At 37.3% G+C, this 20,145-nt stretch overlaps 1 protein-coding gene across 1 annotated transcript in view; it reads right to left on the bottom strand.

Annotated features, from left to right (window-relative positions):
- The window catches only part of LOC132697920 (beta-1-syntrophin), a 174,788-nt gene that overhangs the window by 51,343 nt on the left and 103,300 nt on the right, over window positions 1-20,145 (bottom strand). The window contains exon 2 of the mRNA XM_060663683.1: window positions 17,555-17,743. Within this exon, the coding sequence (XP_060519666.1) occupies window positions 17,555-17,743 (189 nt within the window). The remainder of the gene's footprint in view (window positions 1-17,554; window positions 17,744-20,145) is intronic.

Below are 20,145 nucleotides of genomic sequence, written 5' to 3'. Positions count from 1 at the left end.
ATTTTATACACTATAGTCACATTTAGGTTACATTATTGATTACATTAGGACTCTGCGCTCATTCATTTTGAGCCATTTTACAACACTGTAGAAGTGTGGTAGATGACCACATTGTCTCAAACCATGGAAAAACCTAATAAACGCATTACGTACTATCTCAACACGCTTCTCATTTTCCTGCTCCGTTGTTTACGTAAAATATGTCTACTATTATATACAACTTTCATGAAAGCAAATGATTTTGGAAATATTTTTATTAGGTGTTGTTTGAATCTAAGTTTGCTCTCTAAGATAACTTCCAGATTCTTTGTTATTTAAGAAGTTATTATTCTTATTATTCCCAAATACCATAACACATGATTTACTTGGGTTAAGTTTTAAGTTGTGGTCTTGAGACATCTGATTTAAACTTGGATCATTAATGCATGTTTTTCAAATTATTTATAATTGCCCGAGCTGAAGCTAATATTAATTTGTGCTATCCGCAAAGGCTTGAACTTTACAGAATTTTAAAGACCTCGAAATATCAGAAGTATAAATAAGGAAAAGCAGTGGGCCTAAAATTGATCCGTGAGGGACACCGGAGAGAATTTCTACCTTCTCCGAGTATTTATCATTTCAAGAAATTGGTTGGAATCTAAAAGTTAAGTATGATTTAAGAAGTTTAGCCACCAACCCCGCGTTGCACTAAAAGCACTAAAACAGAACTAGTTTTATTATAACAAACTTGAAGAATGCCATCTAATGCATCTGTTAAAGTTATCGACGTACCAAACCCTTTACGAAAACCGCACTGAGTATCGGAAATAATATTATTCTTTGTACAAAAATCACAAAGTTATTCATAAAGAATTTTTTCGAATATCTTCAGCAAAGCAGGAAGAGTACTCATGATACCAATATCATTAAAATTTAAGGGATGTGGTGAAAAAAGTCGGTAATATAGGCAATGTCAGTTAAGTTGCTTAGTGAATTGTCAATTGTAAAAACAAGGTGCCACCCACATGATCTAGTTAAATGCTAAGGCTGAATCTAAAACTCTCAGCAAAAATTCCGAAGTAATCAAATTGTCGTTTATTTTAAAAGTTTTTCGCAATTTTGCACACTAACAAAATTATAAAATTGTAATTAATTTAATAAATAATAACTAAATGCACGCGTTTCAGCCTTTTTTATAAATCAGCAGTGGGATATGGAGTAGTCTACATTTCACAAGCTTTTTCGATACTTCGCCTTTTGAATTTTCACGGTGATTTTCGACGTAAACTAGACATTAAAAGGCTTTAATAATCTTCGATTTTCATTATGATTTCGTGTTTTTCGCGATTAAATTTTAAGGCGATTATTTCGAGGTGGAAGGATGCGAATACAGGCCGGAACATGGCTCAAAAATATTAAATCCCTAGGGGAAATCGCAGGGCCAGAAAGCAATAGGGCTTCGGCGAATAAACAAGTAATAAACTAAGCGGAAAATTGGGTTGGAACATGCAAAAAAGATGCCGGACGCTTAGAAGGTCTTTCAGGATCGATTTCATCCGGTGAAGCGGAATGCCATTCCGGCAAATAACGATTTGGATGCGATTGAAACAAAAAAAAAAGATTAAACCCATGGCATTTTTCGGTAGTTTTAATATTAATTAGTTAATATTAATAACTTAAGCTTAAGAAGGCGTATCACAGCGGACCAGGGAATGTCAGTAGATTTTACTTAACATTAATAAAAACACATCAATGAAAAGAAAAAGTTATTAGGAACATCACACTTTAATACACTATAATTATTAAACAGGATGTTCAAAAAAAGCTCTATATTTACAAGCAGTTTTTAATTAAATCATGAATAACACTAGAAACATTTTGAAATTTATAATTTAAAAAAATAATAATACAGGGTGTCCCAAAAGTAGCAAGTTTTATGATAAGTAATCCAGATGACTTTTCAATATATAAAAAATACAAAAGGGAGTATCAAAATGTAATAACAAATACAAAAAAAACTGGCTTATTACAACTATTTACAGTTTTCCAAAAATAAGAGCAAAGATTCCTGGCAATTAATTAACATCGAGAGGTGTAGCACAGGTAAATATAATTTTAAGAAAGATTTATCCCCTGACGATTGAAAACTTTAATTTTAAATTTTGTCACATGCTGTTATACTGTGAGGTAGCTCAATAGATTCCATAAAAATTTTTCGTATGCACAAAAAGCGAACAGAATTATATCCAACGCAGGATGTCGAGACCATTGTCAACCGCTGTTTCAGATTGTTGGGGTGATGCCGCTGCCGTCGGTATACAAACGGAATTAGAAATTCTTAACTCAAAAAACATGTTTTCAGTTCATTCAGATAATCGTAAATGTCCCACCTTTTCCTCAAATTTGCTTCGAACTAAGAAGTTTGAACATCATTTTTCAAAAACTGTTTATGAGACCAAAAATATTCTTGAACCAGGCGAAGCAGAAGCTACGACTCTATAAATTTTTTTTCTTGACAATTTTTCAAAAATGTACAGGGTATTCAAATTGAAATTCATAGAAAACTGATTATTACGGCGCACTGCATGGTTTCAGAAAAAACTTATTTTCTCGAAAACCATTTACTACTTTCAAAAAATTCCTGAACCAGGACGCGTGGAAAATCCAGGGCTATAACCTGTACTTCAAACAAAGATTGTATCATATGCAGGGTGTGTCGTTTGTGGGCAAAAAATCTAAAATATCCTAGAAATTTCCTTCTTTGTGGGTAAATTATTGGCGATAAATGAAAAACCGTTAAAGATGGGATAATTTTATTTGAACAGTATCGTAAACCGTGACGCGAAAGAGTTTGGACAACGCCATTATTTGTGCAAATTTTAATATTTACCGATGTTTGCTGTAACTCTGCAGATCGACGAGATGTGAAGGACATTTTATACAGGGTGGATGCACAATTAAAATACATAAATTTCGCGAAAGTTCCATAGTGGTCGGCAGGAGCACGACAGAAAAACAATGCGTTCCTTTACCACACGAAACCGCGAAGCTCTTTCTTTTTAAAATAGAAAGCTGCTTCGCGCTACGCGCGACGAACTTGCGCCGCCCAGCGACGATTTTTCGAAAGCAATTTGATTTTTCCCTGTAGTGGAATACAAATGGAAGATAAAAGATATTACCTTATTACCCGACTCTTGGTGGTGGCGGCTGTTTGGTTGTGTTCGGCATCTTCATTTCTTCTGATATCGACTGTACTATAAGGTTGTTCGGAAAGTTATTTCGTTTTTTCCCGTCAGAGGACTTAATTACGTTTTTTCGAAACCAACTTCACACTTAAGCCGCATAACCATTATATGCCTTGAGAGCTGATATTGCAAGGCTTGTGTGTGAAAAAGTTCTAATAATTCTACGCAGTAGTTTTTGGTTGGTGCCCTTTTAAATATGGAGGGCAATAAGCAGCATTTTCGTCATATTTTATTTTTTACTTCAGAAAAGGTAAAAATGCTGTCCAAACGAGAAAAAAATTGACGGATGTGTATGAAGAAGGCGTGTTAACAGTACGCCAGTGCCAGAACTGGTTTGCAAAATTTCGATCCGGCAATTTTGATGTCGAAGATGCACCACGGTCTGGAAGGCCGGTCGAAGCTGACAAAGATGCGATAAAGGCATTAGTTGATGCATATCGGCGAATAACCACACGAAAGATCGGTGAAAGATTAAATTTGTCGAATTCGACTGTTTATGGCCATTTGAAAGGCATGGGCTTAACCTCGAAGTCGATGTGTGGGTGCCCCATGTCCTTACGGAGCGAAATTTGTGTCGTCGCGTTGACGTGTGTGATTCGCTCCTCAAACGTCAAGAAAATGATCCATTTTTGAAGCGGATTATTACTGGGGACGAAAAATGGGTTGTATACAACAATGTTAAACGCAAGAGGTCATGGAACAGAAAAGATGAACCGGCTCAAAGCGTGTCAAAAGCCAACATTCACCAAAAAAAGGTGATGCTCTGCGTTTGGTGGGATGTCAAAGGAATCGTTTTTTTTGAGCTTTTGCCGGACAATACAACGATTAATTCAGAAGTCTATTGTCATCAACTGGACAAATTGAATGATTCACTTAAAGAGAAGAGGCCCGAATTAATCAACAGGAAGGGTGTAGTGTTCCACCACGATAATGCGAGACCTCACACAAGTTTGGTCACTCGCCAAAAACTTTTACAGCTTGAATGGGACATACTGCAACATCCACCATATTCTCCAGATCTGGCGCCTTCCGACTACTATTTGTTCCGGTCCCTGCAAAATTTTCTGGATGGCAAAACCTTTACCTCAAATGAAGATGTCAAAAACCACCTGAACCAGTTTTTTGCCAGCAAGGACCAAAACTTTATTGAGAGGGGAATTATGTTACTGCCAGAAAGATGGCAAAAGGTGTTGGATCAGAACGACCAATATATAATTTAATAAAATATTTATTCATTATACGAAAACTGTCTTTCATGTTCCCCAAAAAAAACGAAATGACTTTCCGAACAACCCAATAAATCTGTTTAAAATCAAAGGATATCGGGTAGCGGTCTGCGGTTAAAAAACAAAGAAAATAAAAGACTTCTTCACAAGTGAACTAAAAATCAATGAAAACAACGGGTCAAATTATGTATCGTGTCTTTATCAAAGACACGGTGTTGTAGAATCAATTGTCAATATTATATTTATAAATATTATATTTATAAATTTTTATTTCTTTGAATTCTTTGAAAATATCTATAATAGATGTAAGTTATCTTTTTGTAACACATCCGAACGCCTGGTTCCTCTGTCGGTCCCTCGAATATGTTGGAGTTATGGATCGATGCCTTAAATATATGTTTTGGGTATCCACTATTGACAAACATGTTGAATAGTTTTTTCAGGTTGTCTTGAACAAAACTCTCATGGCTCAAATGCCTTTTAGGCCTATGATTGGAGAGGAATAATAACTGGCAAAATTTATCTGAGGCGGTTTCTTTTTGGTACAAATCCAAAATAATTTTTGTTAGTTCTAATAAACTGATTCTTTTCATTATATATATCGATTGTTTATTTATTGTTTTTTCGCTACCCCCGTTAGCGCAATTTTTGCTTATCATTATTAAGAATTGGATACTAAGTGTTTATCCGTTTGTTTCATTATGTCGCTTCGTTCATTTACCTTAACTGTAAAGTATTGTTTTGAGTAACTATGTGGTAAACTCTAATTTTGTCTCACGATTGTGCTTTAATTGTCTGTTATATAATTTGACTTGTTGTTTTCATTTAATAAATCCCTACTTATTTTCTTTACAGAATGGCACAATATAGGCTTATACAGGGTGCGGCAGCATAACTTCCTTTTTTTAAATGCGCGCCATTCAGTTAGTTGATGTCATAGTGGGGCGCTAGTGGTCTCGTTCAAGAGGGGGTACTGTAAAGTTTTGTCCCGACACGGTTCAGGCGCCATCATGCGTTGGAATAGTGAGGAGCGTGCCTTTGCCGTTGAGGCCTACTTTTCAAGCGGTTGTTCGGTTGTTGCAACACAGCGTGCATTTCGGAATCGCTTTAATTTAGCCCCGTTGGCTCCCGTCCCAGACCGCAAATCAATTGTTACATGGGTCACTACATTCAGACAAAGTGCGACAAAACGAAGAACTGGAGTCCCTCGGCCCGTTAGATCACCTGAGAACATTGAAGCAGTGAGAGCTTCAATGTTGCGATCACCACGGCGTTCTGCGCGCAAACACGCATCTGCCCTTGAACTATCCGATCGTTCTGTGAGAAGAATTCTTCGTGATGATCTTCATTTTCATCCCTATAAGATGGCGATAGTGCAGGAACTTACAGAACGTGACTTCAATTCTCGGATGAACGCGTGTGAGCTTCTTCTTGATGTCGTTCCCGAGGGTGCTATTGTTTTTTTTAGCGATGAAGCCCATTTTCATTTATGTGGGTCGGTTAACAAACAAAACATGCGCTACTGGGCTGACACCAACCCTCGACAATTGCATCAAAGGCCTTTGCATTCACCCAAAGTCACAGTGTGGTGTGCAATTTCCTCAGCTGGATTTTTTTCTATGGGGTTTTTTGAAATCCCTGGTTTATGTGAACCGTCCAAGAACCCTACAAGATTTGAAGATCAACATCGAAGAAGAAATTGCCAACATAACACCAGCTATGCTAACAAGAGTCATGACAAACGCCAGATATCGGTTTACGCAATGTATGGAGAATGAGGGACGTCACCTAACAGATTTGATCTTCAAAACAATGTAAATAAAAACTTTAGACATGTACCTACATTATAAAAAATAAATAAAGATGTTCCGATGCACACAATAGTTTTTATTGAGTTTTGAAAAAATCCAAAAAGGGAGCAATAAATTCCTTATTTCTGCAATGAAAGCAAGCATATACGTTTGTTTTAAATAAACTAAGGCTTAAACTATACATATCTATATCTATTAAGTTTATAAAAACACAATTATTATATATAAGTCCGAGCGCATCTTACTATAGGAGAGTTAGAAAAGTAATTCGACCTAAATCGCTCAGTAGAAAACGTCGGTCTCGTGCGCACCTGATATGGATTAGCGTTAAAATTCAGATAGTTTATACAAAAAGAAGAATCCACGACGTTATTTACAACTTTGTAAAGAAAAACAACATCAAGACAGTTTCTTCGAGCTTCAAGCAAACTTCAAATTGCAAAGCAAAAGTGTTTATTGTCAAGTATAAAGATAATATCTAAAAAATCCTTTTTCCTTGTAAATAGAATAAATCGACATTTTTCAAGATTTAGGAATAATCTGTGATTTCTGCAATCATCAGCAAATCTGTCAAGATCGCTCTGAAGCTGTAACACAACTAAATGTGAACGACTCTTTCTTTGCTTTTAAATCATCGACAAAAGAAGCATAAACAGAAACCGGAAAACAAAGGCCAACATCGAAAACAAAAATATTATAGAGTGAAGGATCCAGATGAGAGCTCTGGGGGACATCCGAGGTAACATTTGCATCTATCTATCTCGAGGGTTGTTATGATCTATAGCGAGTGTTTTAGGATTTATGGCCATGCTCTGAAGAAGCCAAACAGGATGACTGGGTAAACGTCATCAAGTTCGATGTCATCAACTGTAGGGCGACACCCTATATAAGTCAACAATCGTACGTTGGAAAATAAATACGAGCTACGCCCTTTTCCCTTTTTCCAATCTGGGGTCCGATAAAAAGCGATCATTCGAAATTGAAATCGTTTGATTCGATAAAAAGGCAACGTAGCGAAAAATTGGCGCATGCAAATAAACCAAAAAAAAGGAACCTCGACCGATCGGACTAAATAAAAAAAAATGCGTAGGGTTGCGCTTTCACGTTTTCACGTCCCTTCGATCCGTTTACGAAATAGGAAACGCAATCGTACTTCATATTGTTATTATTATTATAGTTATTATTATAATTAAAATACAATTTTTATATCCGGTTTCGTGATTGCGTTCGGTAACTGCTGATGCGTTTATTTTTCTTAGTCTTAAGGCTTTTTCATTTCCTTTGAAAATGGTTGATATTTTTCGTACGGTCTATCCCAGGGGTGGCCAACTTGATTGGACCCAATGTCTCTTGATCACTAACGAGACCCTGTGCGATCTGCCCATTACATACCTACTTCTAGAAATGTTAAATGAAACAGCATAGTTATATCTTCCACTAGTTTAGCATAATCAGGTTTCAACGAACAATCGTTGAAACGTCGTAATTCGTAACCCCGGCAGTCGCTGTCGTAAACTGTCAGCTGACTGACTGAGACCCTCTCGTCCCTCCGCCGCGTCCCACACGCTTCCCGCTTATTGGTCATCACACAACAAAAGACTATACTGCGTAAAATAGAGGAAAAATACTGTGACGGAACAGCAATTGAAAAATTATACAAGATGATGCGTCCAGCAGTAGGTGATTACGTGGAGCAGTCTGGTCTACGCATTTATATGTTTTGCCTTGCCACGATCGACTGAACTAACAGACGCGATCGACCTGTTGGCCACCCCTGGCCTATCCAATGTAAACTTTGCCGCACATGCATGGAGTGCTGTAAACTCCTGGCATCTCAAATGGAATTTTGTCTTTGACGGATGGAAGATGTTGAGAGATTCTTGGCCAAGTGGTAAATCTGGTTTTGACATTATATTTCTTTAGAACTTTTGATGTTTTGAATATAAGGAAGGACAACAGTGGCAAGTGTGGCATTGCTTTCGGTTTCATTGTTATATGAAGGTTGTAGTGAAGTGCATTTTGTGATGAAACGCTTAATATCTTTAATGTGCAACTTATTAGAGAGAAGGTAAGGTAATTCTGGGTTCAATGACTCGGATTGAGATAGTTTTACTGCTCTGTAAACAAGAGAGTTGATGACGACCGATGATTTTTGGGCCGGATGGTGATGTGACAAGGCATGTGGCAGGCATCGGCCTGTGTGCGTAGGTAGAATGTCCTAAATCTTTTCCTGATATTCATTTGTGTTCATGACCCCCGTATTATCTGCTTTTAGGATTATAATGTCGGGATTGGATTTTAAAGATTTTAGGGCAATGCGTTCAGGCTTTGCAATATTAGATTTAGGGGGTTTTGATTCTATAAGGATTTTTGCGGGTTGAAATCGAATTTCATTAGATGTTTGAGATGGTAGTCTGTTTAGGATAGGCTCGACATTTGAAATGATTTCCTCTTTAGGGAAAATACGTGGGGCAAGGATAAAGTTGGAACCTTTTGGAAGAACTGATTTTTCCGTTTCCGAAAGTTGGTGCTATCATACATTTGTCACAGTGTTTGGTAGTTGAGAACAGTTTGATGGTTTCCTAGTGTTCTCGTTAGTTTTTCTAATTTCCGAATGCGATTTTGGGTAGAAGATAAACGGAGATTTAAAGCTTTGACATGAATCATGTTTGAAACGGTATCGAACTCGGATGGAGACAAGACGGAAGCAATTTCAAGATGTAGAGACAGAAGAGAAGTAAAGCGAAACTAGATTTTAGAAGAATTTTATAAGCGGACGAGGTTTTACATTATGGGCCATTTTTAGAAAATTGGGGATGACGTTACGATCTCTACAACGTAACAAATAGGTCAGTGTACACTTACCAGTTTCAGTCGATGATCTTCTTTCTGGTGCCTGATGTCCTCTTCCTAAAGGCTTGTTAATTTTTCAAAGAAACTTCCACAGAAGTTTTATGAAAAGTATCACTGTAGCCTGTGGAAGTTTCTTTGAAAAATTATTATTACTATTATTATTATTATTATTATTATTGTTATTACTATTATTATTACTATTAGGCAGTAGGCAGCAAAGCCAGCAAACTGCACTTTAGTATATGCATATTCACAATATACAGAAGTCACATATTGACACTGCCTTCACTACAAAATTATCAAGTCTTTCTTCAAGCTATGGAAGTATGGAGATCACGTCACGTACAGCATGTTAAACGATCGGTCTGATGAAGCTTTTATAAGCTCGAAGAGAAGATTCTTGCGACATCTCCTTGAACGCACTTCGTATCGTCATCAGCAGGTTTTGGCAGGTTTTACTACCTTTGTAACCTGGCTCTCCCATTTTGGGGTATCAGATATTAACACCTAGGTCTATCTCTTAACTTACGGATCTTAAGTCCATTTATACCATTGTCAAATTAAGAATTGTTTTAACCTATACGCAGCGTTATACATTGTACGTCGTCCATTAACAAGCAGCATCCAGTCCCCATGCATCATTCCGGTTTAGTTAAATCTTTAACTAGGTCCCCATCATGTAAAGTAGAAAGTCTATCTTCAATTAGAGAGATCTAATATGAATAACAGAGTTCTCAGCACTAATCTCGGAGACACTCTACTCAAAACCTCAAAATCTAAAGGTAGGCATCAACTTACCCTCACCTGGAATGTTTTACTTGATTTATCCCAGCAGTTTATATCTTATACCATAGTGCCAGGGGGATTGTGTCAAAAGCTTTTTCAAAATCCAGGAATCTACTGGATATCCCTTATCCTCCAAATTGGCAATTAAGTTTGGATTAACAGATCTTCTTGGCAAGGAACTCCTGATAATTTGTCTCGTTGTCTTCGTTACTATGGTTAAGTAAATCTTAAAAGGCGTGCTTTGGAGGGTGTTGCATGATGTCTTCCGATTGTAGAGTTGTTTAATTTCGAATTTTTTTTTTTCAAAGAAACTTCCGTACATAGTTTCGCGAGTAAACTTCCGATTTGTTTTATGGCCCTGTTTTATTAAGTGCGGGCGTGATTCGTTTTTGCCCCCTTTCGCGACATCAATCATCCCCTTAACCCATCACGGCGGTCTTTCGGGAGTCTGGCGAAAGAAAAACAAAATTTCTCTCTCTTCTCTTTGATGATGCGAGGCAACCATAACGTACCCGACACAAAAAGGACCTGTAATTAGTAAACTTGTATCAAAAGCCGAACAAGACGCGACTATATTATTATATAGTCGTGTCTTGTGTGCCATATTTGGTTATTATGGAAATTCCTGATTGCATTTCGAGAAAAGGTAATCAAAATTTTTATCGATATAATTTAAAACTGGTTGTTCAATTTCTGAAGTTCGTGCAGTGCGATCTGTTTTAGTGAATTAATACAACAACCATTTTAATTTAATTAACCAATTTAATTTTAATATAAAATTGGTTTAGTTTTGTATGCCAAAATTTAACTGCTCAAAAAACATGAAGAGAAAGTGTATTTTATTTTTGTTTTCAGAAACTAAGCATTAAGATACAAAAAGAAGTCTAGAATAAAATAGAGATATGTAATCTGAAAAGTATAATATAGGTACATAAGTTTCATTTTAACTCGGTCCAGCAATCACTCCTCAAAAACAACTAAGCAATCACCATAATATATATTTCATTAAATTATATTTCTTATACTTTACTTATATTACATTTATGTCCTATTTATTTTTAAAAAAACATAACACCTACTTACAAAGTATTAATTTGTCCAATTTTAATTTTGAAAATTTGTCCTTTTTCTTCATGCCCGACCAATTAAATTTCATTGCAAGTTAATTTGAAATCAGCGGGGTCAGCGCTTGTTTTACAAACTCATAACTGCTGCGGCCGCCTGATCTTGCTTTCTCATTGACCCAAACCTATCTAAATAATAAAAAACAAGGCATGATGTTGGTAGACTAACCAACAATGGTTCTTCAGCTTAGAATTAATCAAATCCTATGTTATATATTACCATAAAGCTTTACTTACATGAATTGTTAGTTCTTCAGTAATAATAACACCAAAAAAAAACTGAAATGAAAATACTGAAAGCAGTAAGCACAGCACATAAAATACTCAAAACAGACGCCAAGCCAACTTGCCATATACCTGATACCGCCAACAAAAACAAGGCTAAAAAGATGGCGGACGACGAGACGGAGGAGAAGCCGGCGAGACTCGAGCGAGTCCGGCACGGCACGACCGCGAGTAGTTGCGTCATTGGTTGCAGCCGAACGGTGTAGTCAAGTTGTTTTTGTAATTTTTTCACTTAGAAGAATCCGAATCTTCTGTGGTGGTTTTATTAAAATAGCGTTGAGTTTAATGGTTTGATTCCGTTTGTTTTTTAGGACTTGCCAACACTGACGTCGATGTAGATGTGCACAAAAGCGTTGCCAATAAAATGTCTCCCAAAACACCACAAATATCAAAAAAAACTCAGTATTTTCCTTCTCAGTTGTTCAAATTTAACTTTTTAGGTTTCTATTCAAATGTTCCCATTATGGCGCAATGGGATATCCTCAGGCCATTTATTTAGAGGATATCTGTGGTATATCGTGCACAGTAAATCCATTCAGAGGATATCCCTGGGACGTATTTTACAGTATATCCTTAGTATATATGCTAACGTACATCCTAAGAATATGTTCTACATGTCCCGGGACATGCAACTTAAATGGGATATTGGCCGGATATACCGGGGATATTGTGTGCTATCTGGGTTAAGACAAATAAACTCATCGGCAACATAAAATTTTATTCGAAAAAACTAAACGATTCTTGCATGTAATCAATTCTTCTACCAACGAAAAATTCGAGAGTCTATAGAAATCTATAGACTGCATAACTGGCAAGGTGGTATATCTGTAGGGAGAAGGAAAAAAAAGGAAGCGATCTGAAAAATCTGAAAAGAAATGGAATTTATTATGAACCGTCTCCATGAAACTAGTGCAGAATTTGGATTGAAATTAAATCCCAACAAAACTATTGTCATGATTGCAGACCGGCAGAACCACAACCAACTCCAAGTAAAAAACGTAGCTGGGTTCAATGTGGTGAATAAGTTCCTGCACTTGGGATCTTTAATTGACAATAGCGGTGCATGTGAAGGTGAAATAAAGCAAGGATGGCACTAGTTCGAACAGCCGTAACTAAGTTAAGTATGATCTGGAGACCTAAAGCCATCACGAAAAACACCAAACTAAGATCGTTGAAATCACTTGTGTTCCCGATTGCCACTTATGGAGCTGAAACCTGGACGATCAAGAAGAGCGATGCAAAGGCGGATAGATGCCTAGTGATGACGGCTGTACGGATACCCTTTACGGCCCACAGTCGGTTCCTCAAGAACTAAATACCCAACTAAATCTGTCAAAAACGATAAATCGAAGCTTTCTAACATTCATTGGCCATATTGCAAAAAGAACGGACTTACTGCAACTACTAATAGTAGAAGGAAAGGTCACCCAAAAGATGGATAGACCAAACCGTAATCATGCCCCACAATAGAACAGAATGGCAGAATATCACAAGCCCTGTTTCAAGAGCATCATAGTCACTAATCCCTTCTTAGGGAAACGGACTAAAGAGAGAGATAGAGATCTATAAGCAACTTAACAATCTTGATCGCGGCTCAGGTCTCTACCTGTCACCAATATGGGAATGGGTCATTCGAAACGGTGTTTATACCTTTCATTTAGCTCCGCCCGCCTCAGACAATATATAAGCAGGTACAGAGTAAAATGCGAGCCAGTTTCAGACAAGCTCTGAAAAAGCCAACAGGCGAAACGTTAGCTAGTTCGAGTTAACAAAAACTTTTTCGAAAAGCACAGTAAAAACGATTATTGAACTCAAGAAATAAATAGATCAGTGCCAAATGTGTGCCAAATTTCATTAAAATATCTAAACTGGTATTACATATATTAAAAAAATATATATTTTATTTTTGAAAACTTTACTACTCTGTATCTCAAAATCGAAATCGTTTAGAACATACGTGCATATGAAGTTTTCTTTTTAAAAACACCCTGTATAATATTGACAACTATAATAATATTGGCAATAAACATATTTTTTAGTTTTTAATTTATTTCGATTCAGCGGGAAACCATTGCAGGTGCGCCATTTTGAGGCGCATACTTACGCATACCACTATCGAAACACAATTTCTAAACTACCTCCCCCAGCCGACCCGCACGGCAAACAAACCGAAACGGACGCGGGAGAAAACTTCCTGGTAGTTTTTATTACGTGCCCCGCCATCCTATATAAATTGCGGTGCGGCAGGGGGGGGGGGGCAAACTAAAACAATGCCTCGCTCTGTCGGCAACGGAACGCCGACATACCGAGCACAATAGGGGATGTTCCGGGGGCATTTTTTGCGCCCTTCCGCGACATTAGTCATCCCCAACTCGCATCGCCTTTCGGGAATCGGGAGTTTTTTTTTTTTTAAGAAAAACCGAAAATTCGCTTCGATATGCTTAATATGCCGCACTTCGCGCACTTCGTTGAAATGGACAAACGTTGATTAAAACACGAATTAAAAAGTGCACTGCAGTTACTCTTGTGCAGAGTAAAATGCCTTCTAGATAAGCAATTGTTTTAGCTCAGCCTTAAACTGACTTCAGCTCGAAATCGGTCTCATCCCAGGTGGTAATTTATTAAAAAGTTTTATAGGAAAGACAATTGAGTTATTTGCTACCGAGCTTATTTATGTTTTGGACTATCTAGGTTATAATTCTGTCTGAAACTATAATGTTCATTGGTTGCACGAGTACATACATACTCATTATAATTATATTTAACCATCGTTACCGAATTCAATATGTATAGACTGGGAAATGTCAAAATTTTGGTTTCAATAAATATCTTTTTGTAGGAATAATGTCTGGGTTTAAAGTACATTGTACAAATAATCCTTTTTTGGAACAAAAATATTTCATGCGATCGGGAGTAATTACCCCAAACAGTAATAGCGTAATTATAATATTATATTATAGCAATAAACGACTATAATCGACAATTACTCTAAGTTGCCAATTGACAAAACAGTTTGTGGATAATATTTTGAGAATATAGTAAACCTGATGAGACCAAGAAAGACCAGAATGGAAATAAACTCCCAGAAATTTCGCAACCCACCTCTCCTCGATCGTTTTATTATTACACTTAACTAAGATGCTCTTATCTGTGCCTTTTAGTGAGAAACGAATCAATTCAGTTATATCATGATTTTATATAAGACTATTTCTGTTACAGCAGTCAACAATATCTGCCACCGCCTCAGTAGAGTTCTTAGAGGTGTCGGCACCGGAGGAAACCACAGCTGTATCATCAGCAACTAGTTTATTATCTGATCCACAGGAAACTATGTCATTAATAAAGATAACAACTACTAGGGGCCCCAATATACTTTTTTGAGGAACGCCACTGGAGGTCATCTTATTACTAGAAAAAAAATCTTATCGTTTTGTTTTAAGACAAATTTTTGCACACGATCTTTTAGGAAACTCTCTAACCATCCAAAAAATCAATGTTAGTTACGCCGAAAGCTCTTTTTTGATCGAAAAGAAGAAGTTGTTAGTTTATTATTACTTAGTATTTTATTGTATAGAGCAACAATTGCGTCATATGCTGATATGTGATTAATTAGATACCGCTCGCTACATCCAAATAAGTACACAGATTTGAGAATCGGCATTGCTCATGGATAGTTAATGAAAAACAATAAAATATTTGATAATTTGGTACAGTATCGTAAATTGTGTCCTGAGATAGTTTCAAGTTTCGTCTGTCATGCAGGGTATTTGCCAAAGTGACTTTGACGTTCAATGAAACGCGAAAGGTACTTTATACAGGGTGCATGCACAATAAAATTACCTCGATTTTGCGAAAGTTCCATGGTGGTCCGCAAGAAAAACAATGCGTCAGTCTAGGATAAAAACATTTAAAATACAAAGCTGCGTAGTGACTTTGTCGACTGCAAAGTGCATAGTACAGAGCAGACGCTTGGCGCAGACAAGATGGGACGTTTTTTCCTTAAAACAATAACAACTAGCTCCAGTCACCACCCACGGACTCTTTGCAGGTATTGAACATATGATATTTTGTGATGCATCAGAGATGTTACTCTGCACGTCTAGTTCCTCCAGGATTTTCTTGAAATTTTTTGTAGCAATTCCCTCCGTTGACATAACCAATTGACATATGGTTACTTCGTTAAGATGCCAGATTTGTTTTAGCTGCATAGCAAGGTCTTCATATTTTCGAACTTTCTCAGCTTCCGTAGATCTCAAATTGTTGGTCCACGACATGACAATTCTTGTTCCTGTTTATTAATGAGGATAATATCTGGTCTGTTGTGAGGCTACCGTTGCGTCTGTTGATATCGGATGATCCCAATATAGCAGATGGACATATTTCTGAGAATTCATTTTGGTTCATATTTGTAGAATGCAGACGTAATGGTATTGATGTTCAATATACGTTTTTCATAATTTCTAACTACCTTATCTTGTATTACGAGCACAAAGCCCTCAGTTTCAGTGCAGTGCAATGATGATGATTTGTCGATGCATGTCTCTTCGAGTGTTAGAGGGTATTTAGTGCATTTTCCTTCCAAGTTTGTATTTCCTGATGTAGTGTTGCTGTTGTATCGGTTACTATTGACATACCTAAGTTGAGAGGTGTAAAGTTTTTATCAGCATTTTTTATAGACTGGACGATACGGACTCTGAATCCTAACAATTTCAACAATATAAAGAAGTGGTGTTCATGAGTTGGAGTGTAGACATCCGAATTTTGTTAACATCTGGCGAGTTGTCCTATCTAAACCTTCCAGCTCAGTATTGAACCATTTAACTATTCCTAGAAGATTCTTCTTCTTGGCCTGATGGTTCAAGTTTTCCTTACTTGATTCCTATTGTTGCGCACTTATCCGATCCAAATGACATCTTAATATCGTCACTGAATGTTTTCACGGTAGCAATGAGAATGTTCAGTTTTGATCGATTTTGTGGATACATTTTGAAGTCTCCCATGAATAACAGGTGGTTTATTTTATAATCGCCGTTGGGTTGAGTCTTTTATCCCATTTGGTTGACAATGGGTTAAGTGTCAGTATGAACCACATGGATGAAAAGAAAATGCCTCCTCTGATATCGATTGTACCCAGCTTATCATTTCGAACGTGTAGGTTTACTCGCCAGTTTTTCATCATAAACTTTAACACGCTTTTTTGTAGTCAATGTAACACATTACGTCTATTTGCTTAGTTAATTCATTAATTAATTAATTGTTATTATTATTATTATGTTATCCACAGGACTTTCCTGGATTTTAATTTTTTTCCGGTGCTCTCGCACAATGACAAAAACCAGGTTCGACTTTGAGTTAGTCTGCAGAAAGGTGTTTCGTTTTTACTTACTATTCCCGTAGTTTCTATCAAAACGATTTTTGCATGATTGTACTTTCTCTTATTTTCAGGTCTACTACGCTTCTCAATATGGCGTGCGGGATTTCACCAGTGGCTCCGAGGATGATTAGAATTATGATTACGCTGTCTTGATCCCACATTTCTTTGTCTAATGGTAAGTATTTGTTAACTTTTTCTTAATGTTGTAAGTTTGTTGATAGTGGTACCGCTATGTCAATAAGGTAAGTTTGTTTGGCTTTTTTTCTACGAATACCATATCGGGTCTATTGTTTTGTATATACACATCCGTGATGATTTCTCTGTTCCAGTACAGTTTATATTGATCGTTATATACAACCGGCTCAGGTTAGAATTTGTAGTATGGTTCTTGTTTTGTCTCTGAGTCAATTTTTGTTGTTGATCTTGGTATACTACTTTTCCTACATTATCGTGTCTTTTCGTGTACTCGTTGGGCGCCAGTGTTTTGCATCCACCGATTATTTGATCTATTGACTCCGTTTGATCCCCACAGATACGGCTTTTGTGGGATTCTATTCTTAATTTCATTTTGTTCTTTTGGTAGTTAAAAGTCGCTATTACCTATTATTATTATTATTATTATTATTATTATTATTATTATTATTATTATTATTATTATTATTATTATTATTATTATTATGATAGAAATTTGAAATGAACAGATGTCCAATTTAAATAAGGGTATTTCAAGCAAAAAGGATAAACGTATATTTAAAGTAGTTGCCCTGTCAGACCCTTTTTCAAAACAATTGTCCAGCAAATACGACGCTCCCCGAGAAAAGTGAGCGATATTCCAAAGGTCGATTATCTTTGCGTCAACGGGAAGACTTACCGGGATCCGGGAAGCGAAAATTCCTGGCCAGGTGGCAAAGCTGCAACGGAAGGTAACGGGTGTCGGCCCTTTGCGGAAACCTGACGGCCGGCGGCGCGCCTGACAGGAATCCCCTCTGCAATTCCCATCCCACTTCTGAAATTATGCTGGCCTTCCTGAAATACGGCGTCACCTCCCTCAGGTATTTCACTGAAAACGGGAATGATGAAAATGTATCACCGTTAACGTTACCGCTCGCCGAAAGTACATTTTCGTCGATATTAAAAATGCCCGGGGGGGGGGGGGCGTGGATATTGCGACAAGATTCAAATTTGAGTAAGCTTGAAATCGACGCGGGAGCACTTTTCATGTTGTATTTTTTTGCATGTTGGGTTTTTTGAGAATTTTTTTTTATCGGGTTCTGATGGCTGTTGGCTTCTTCAGAGCTTAACTGAAACTGGCTTGCATTCTACTCTGTATCTGTTTATTTATTGTAACCTAATGTAATGGTTTTTCATTGTTCATTGAAAGAATTAAGTAAGTAAGTATAAGGTTGTTCGGAAAGTCATTTCGTTTTTTCCCGTCAGAGGACTTAATTACGTTTTTTCGAAACCAACTTCACACTTAAGCTGCATAACCATTATATGTCTTGAGAGCTGATATTGCAAGGCTTGTGTGTGTGTGAAAGTTCTATTAATTCTACGCAGTAGTTTTTGGTTGGTGCCCTTTTAAATATGGATAGCAATAAGCAGCATTTTCGTCATATTTTACTTTTTTACTTCAGAAAAGGTAAAAATGCTGTCCAAGCGAGAAAAAAATTGACGGATGTGTATGGAGAAGGCGTGTTAACAGTACGCCAGTGCCAGAACTGGTTTGCAAAATTTCGATCCGGCAATTTTGATGTCGAAGATGCACCACGGTCTGGAAGGCCGGTCGAAGCTGACAAAGATGCGATAAAGGCATTAGTTCATGCAAATCGGCGAATAACCACACGAGAGATCGGTGAGAGATTAAATTTGTCAAATTCGACTGTTTATGGCCATTTGAAAGGCATGGGCTTAACCTCGAAGCTCGATGTGTGGGTGCCCCATGTCCTTACGGAGCGAAATTTGTGTCGTCGCGTTGACGTGTGTGATTCGCTCCTCAAACGTCAAGAAAATGATCCATTTTTGAAGCGGATTATTACTGGGGACGAAAAATGGGTTGTATACAACAATGTTAAACGCAAGAGGTCATGGAGCAGAAAAGATGAACCGGCTCAAAGCCTGTCAAAAGCCAACATTCACCAAAAAAGGTGATGCTCTCCGTTTGGTGGGATGTCAAAGGAATCGTTTTTTTTGAGCTTTTGCCGGACAATACAACGATTAATTCAGAAGTCTATTGTCATCAACTGGACAAATTGAATGATTCACTTAAAGAGAAGAGGCCCGAATTAATCAACAGGAAGGGTGTAGTGTTCCCCCAGGATAATGCGAGACCTCACACAAATTCGGTCACTCGCCACACACACAGCTTGAATGGGACGTACTGCAACATCCACCATATTCTCCAGATCTGGCGCCTTCCGACTACTATTTGTTCCGGTCCCTGCAAAATTTTTTGGTTGGCAAAACCTTTACCTCAAATGAAGATGTCAAAAACCACCTGAACCAGTTTTTTGCCAGCAAGGACCAAAACTTTTATGAGAGGGGAATTATGTTACTGCCAGAAAGATGGCAAAAGGTGTTGGACCAGAATGGCCAATATATAATTAATTAAAATATTTATTCATTATACGAAAAGTGTCTTTCATGTTCCCCAAAAAAAACGAAATGACTTTCCGAACAACCCAATAAGTACCAGAACAAGTACCCAGTTCAGACCAGTCGATATTTTTCGAATTTTTAAAATGCTACCCAGATTCAGTTAAGTTCTGAAGACGCCAACAGGACGATTGAGGAAACCTGAGCAAATTTGATTCAAAAACAGCGAACGTATTAGAAATCCTACGAGGACTTCTACGAGGGCAGCGCCAAAATTTCCCGGCCCGAATATGAAAGAAACAAAGTAGAGTAACTTTTTTTTATTATTTTTCAATATAATCCCCCTTAACTTCACTATACTTATTACATCTCTTTATTAACAACTCAATCTAATTAAAAAAATATTCTTTTGGGCTAAAACAGCCTCTTTTAACTCAACTTCGTCGTTAAATCGCTATCCATGTAAGTCCTTTTTCAAATATCCAAATAAATAACAGTCGCTGGGGGCCATATCTGGACTGTAGGGAGGATGATCTATCTGCTGGAACCCACACTCTAAAATGGCAGCTTGTGCCACACCATCAGTATGGACAGGTGCATTATCGTGCAAAAGACGCACGCCTCTGGACAGTTTTTCTCGACGTTTTGCGTAATAGTTATCATTAACAGTGATATTAATTTATTTTAAATCTATCAAAAGGATTCCTTCACAATCCCAAAAGATCGTGGCCATCACTTTTTTTGTTGACTGGCAGACTCTAAATTTTCTTGGATGTGCTTCATCCTTACGACGCCACTCCATTGATCGTTTTTTCGATAGAGGGTCATAATAAAGAACCATAGTTTCATCTCCCGTCACAATAGTTTCTA

This window comes from Cylas formicarius, unplaced genomic scaffold, assembly GCF_029955315.1.
Source record: "Cylas formicarius isolate icCylForm1 unplaced genomic scaffold, icCylForm1.1 PGA_scaffold_2__14_contigs__length_35257938, whole genome shotgun sequence".
Taxonomy (NCBI): Eukaryota; Metazoa; Arthropoda; class Insecta; order Coleoptera; family Brentidae; genus Cylas; species Cylas formicarius.
The sequence above is the reverse complement of the archived record's forward strand: the minus strand, read 5'-3'. Positions and strand labels throughout refer to the sequence as shown.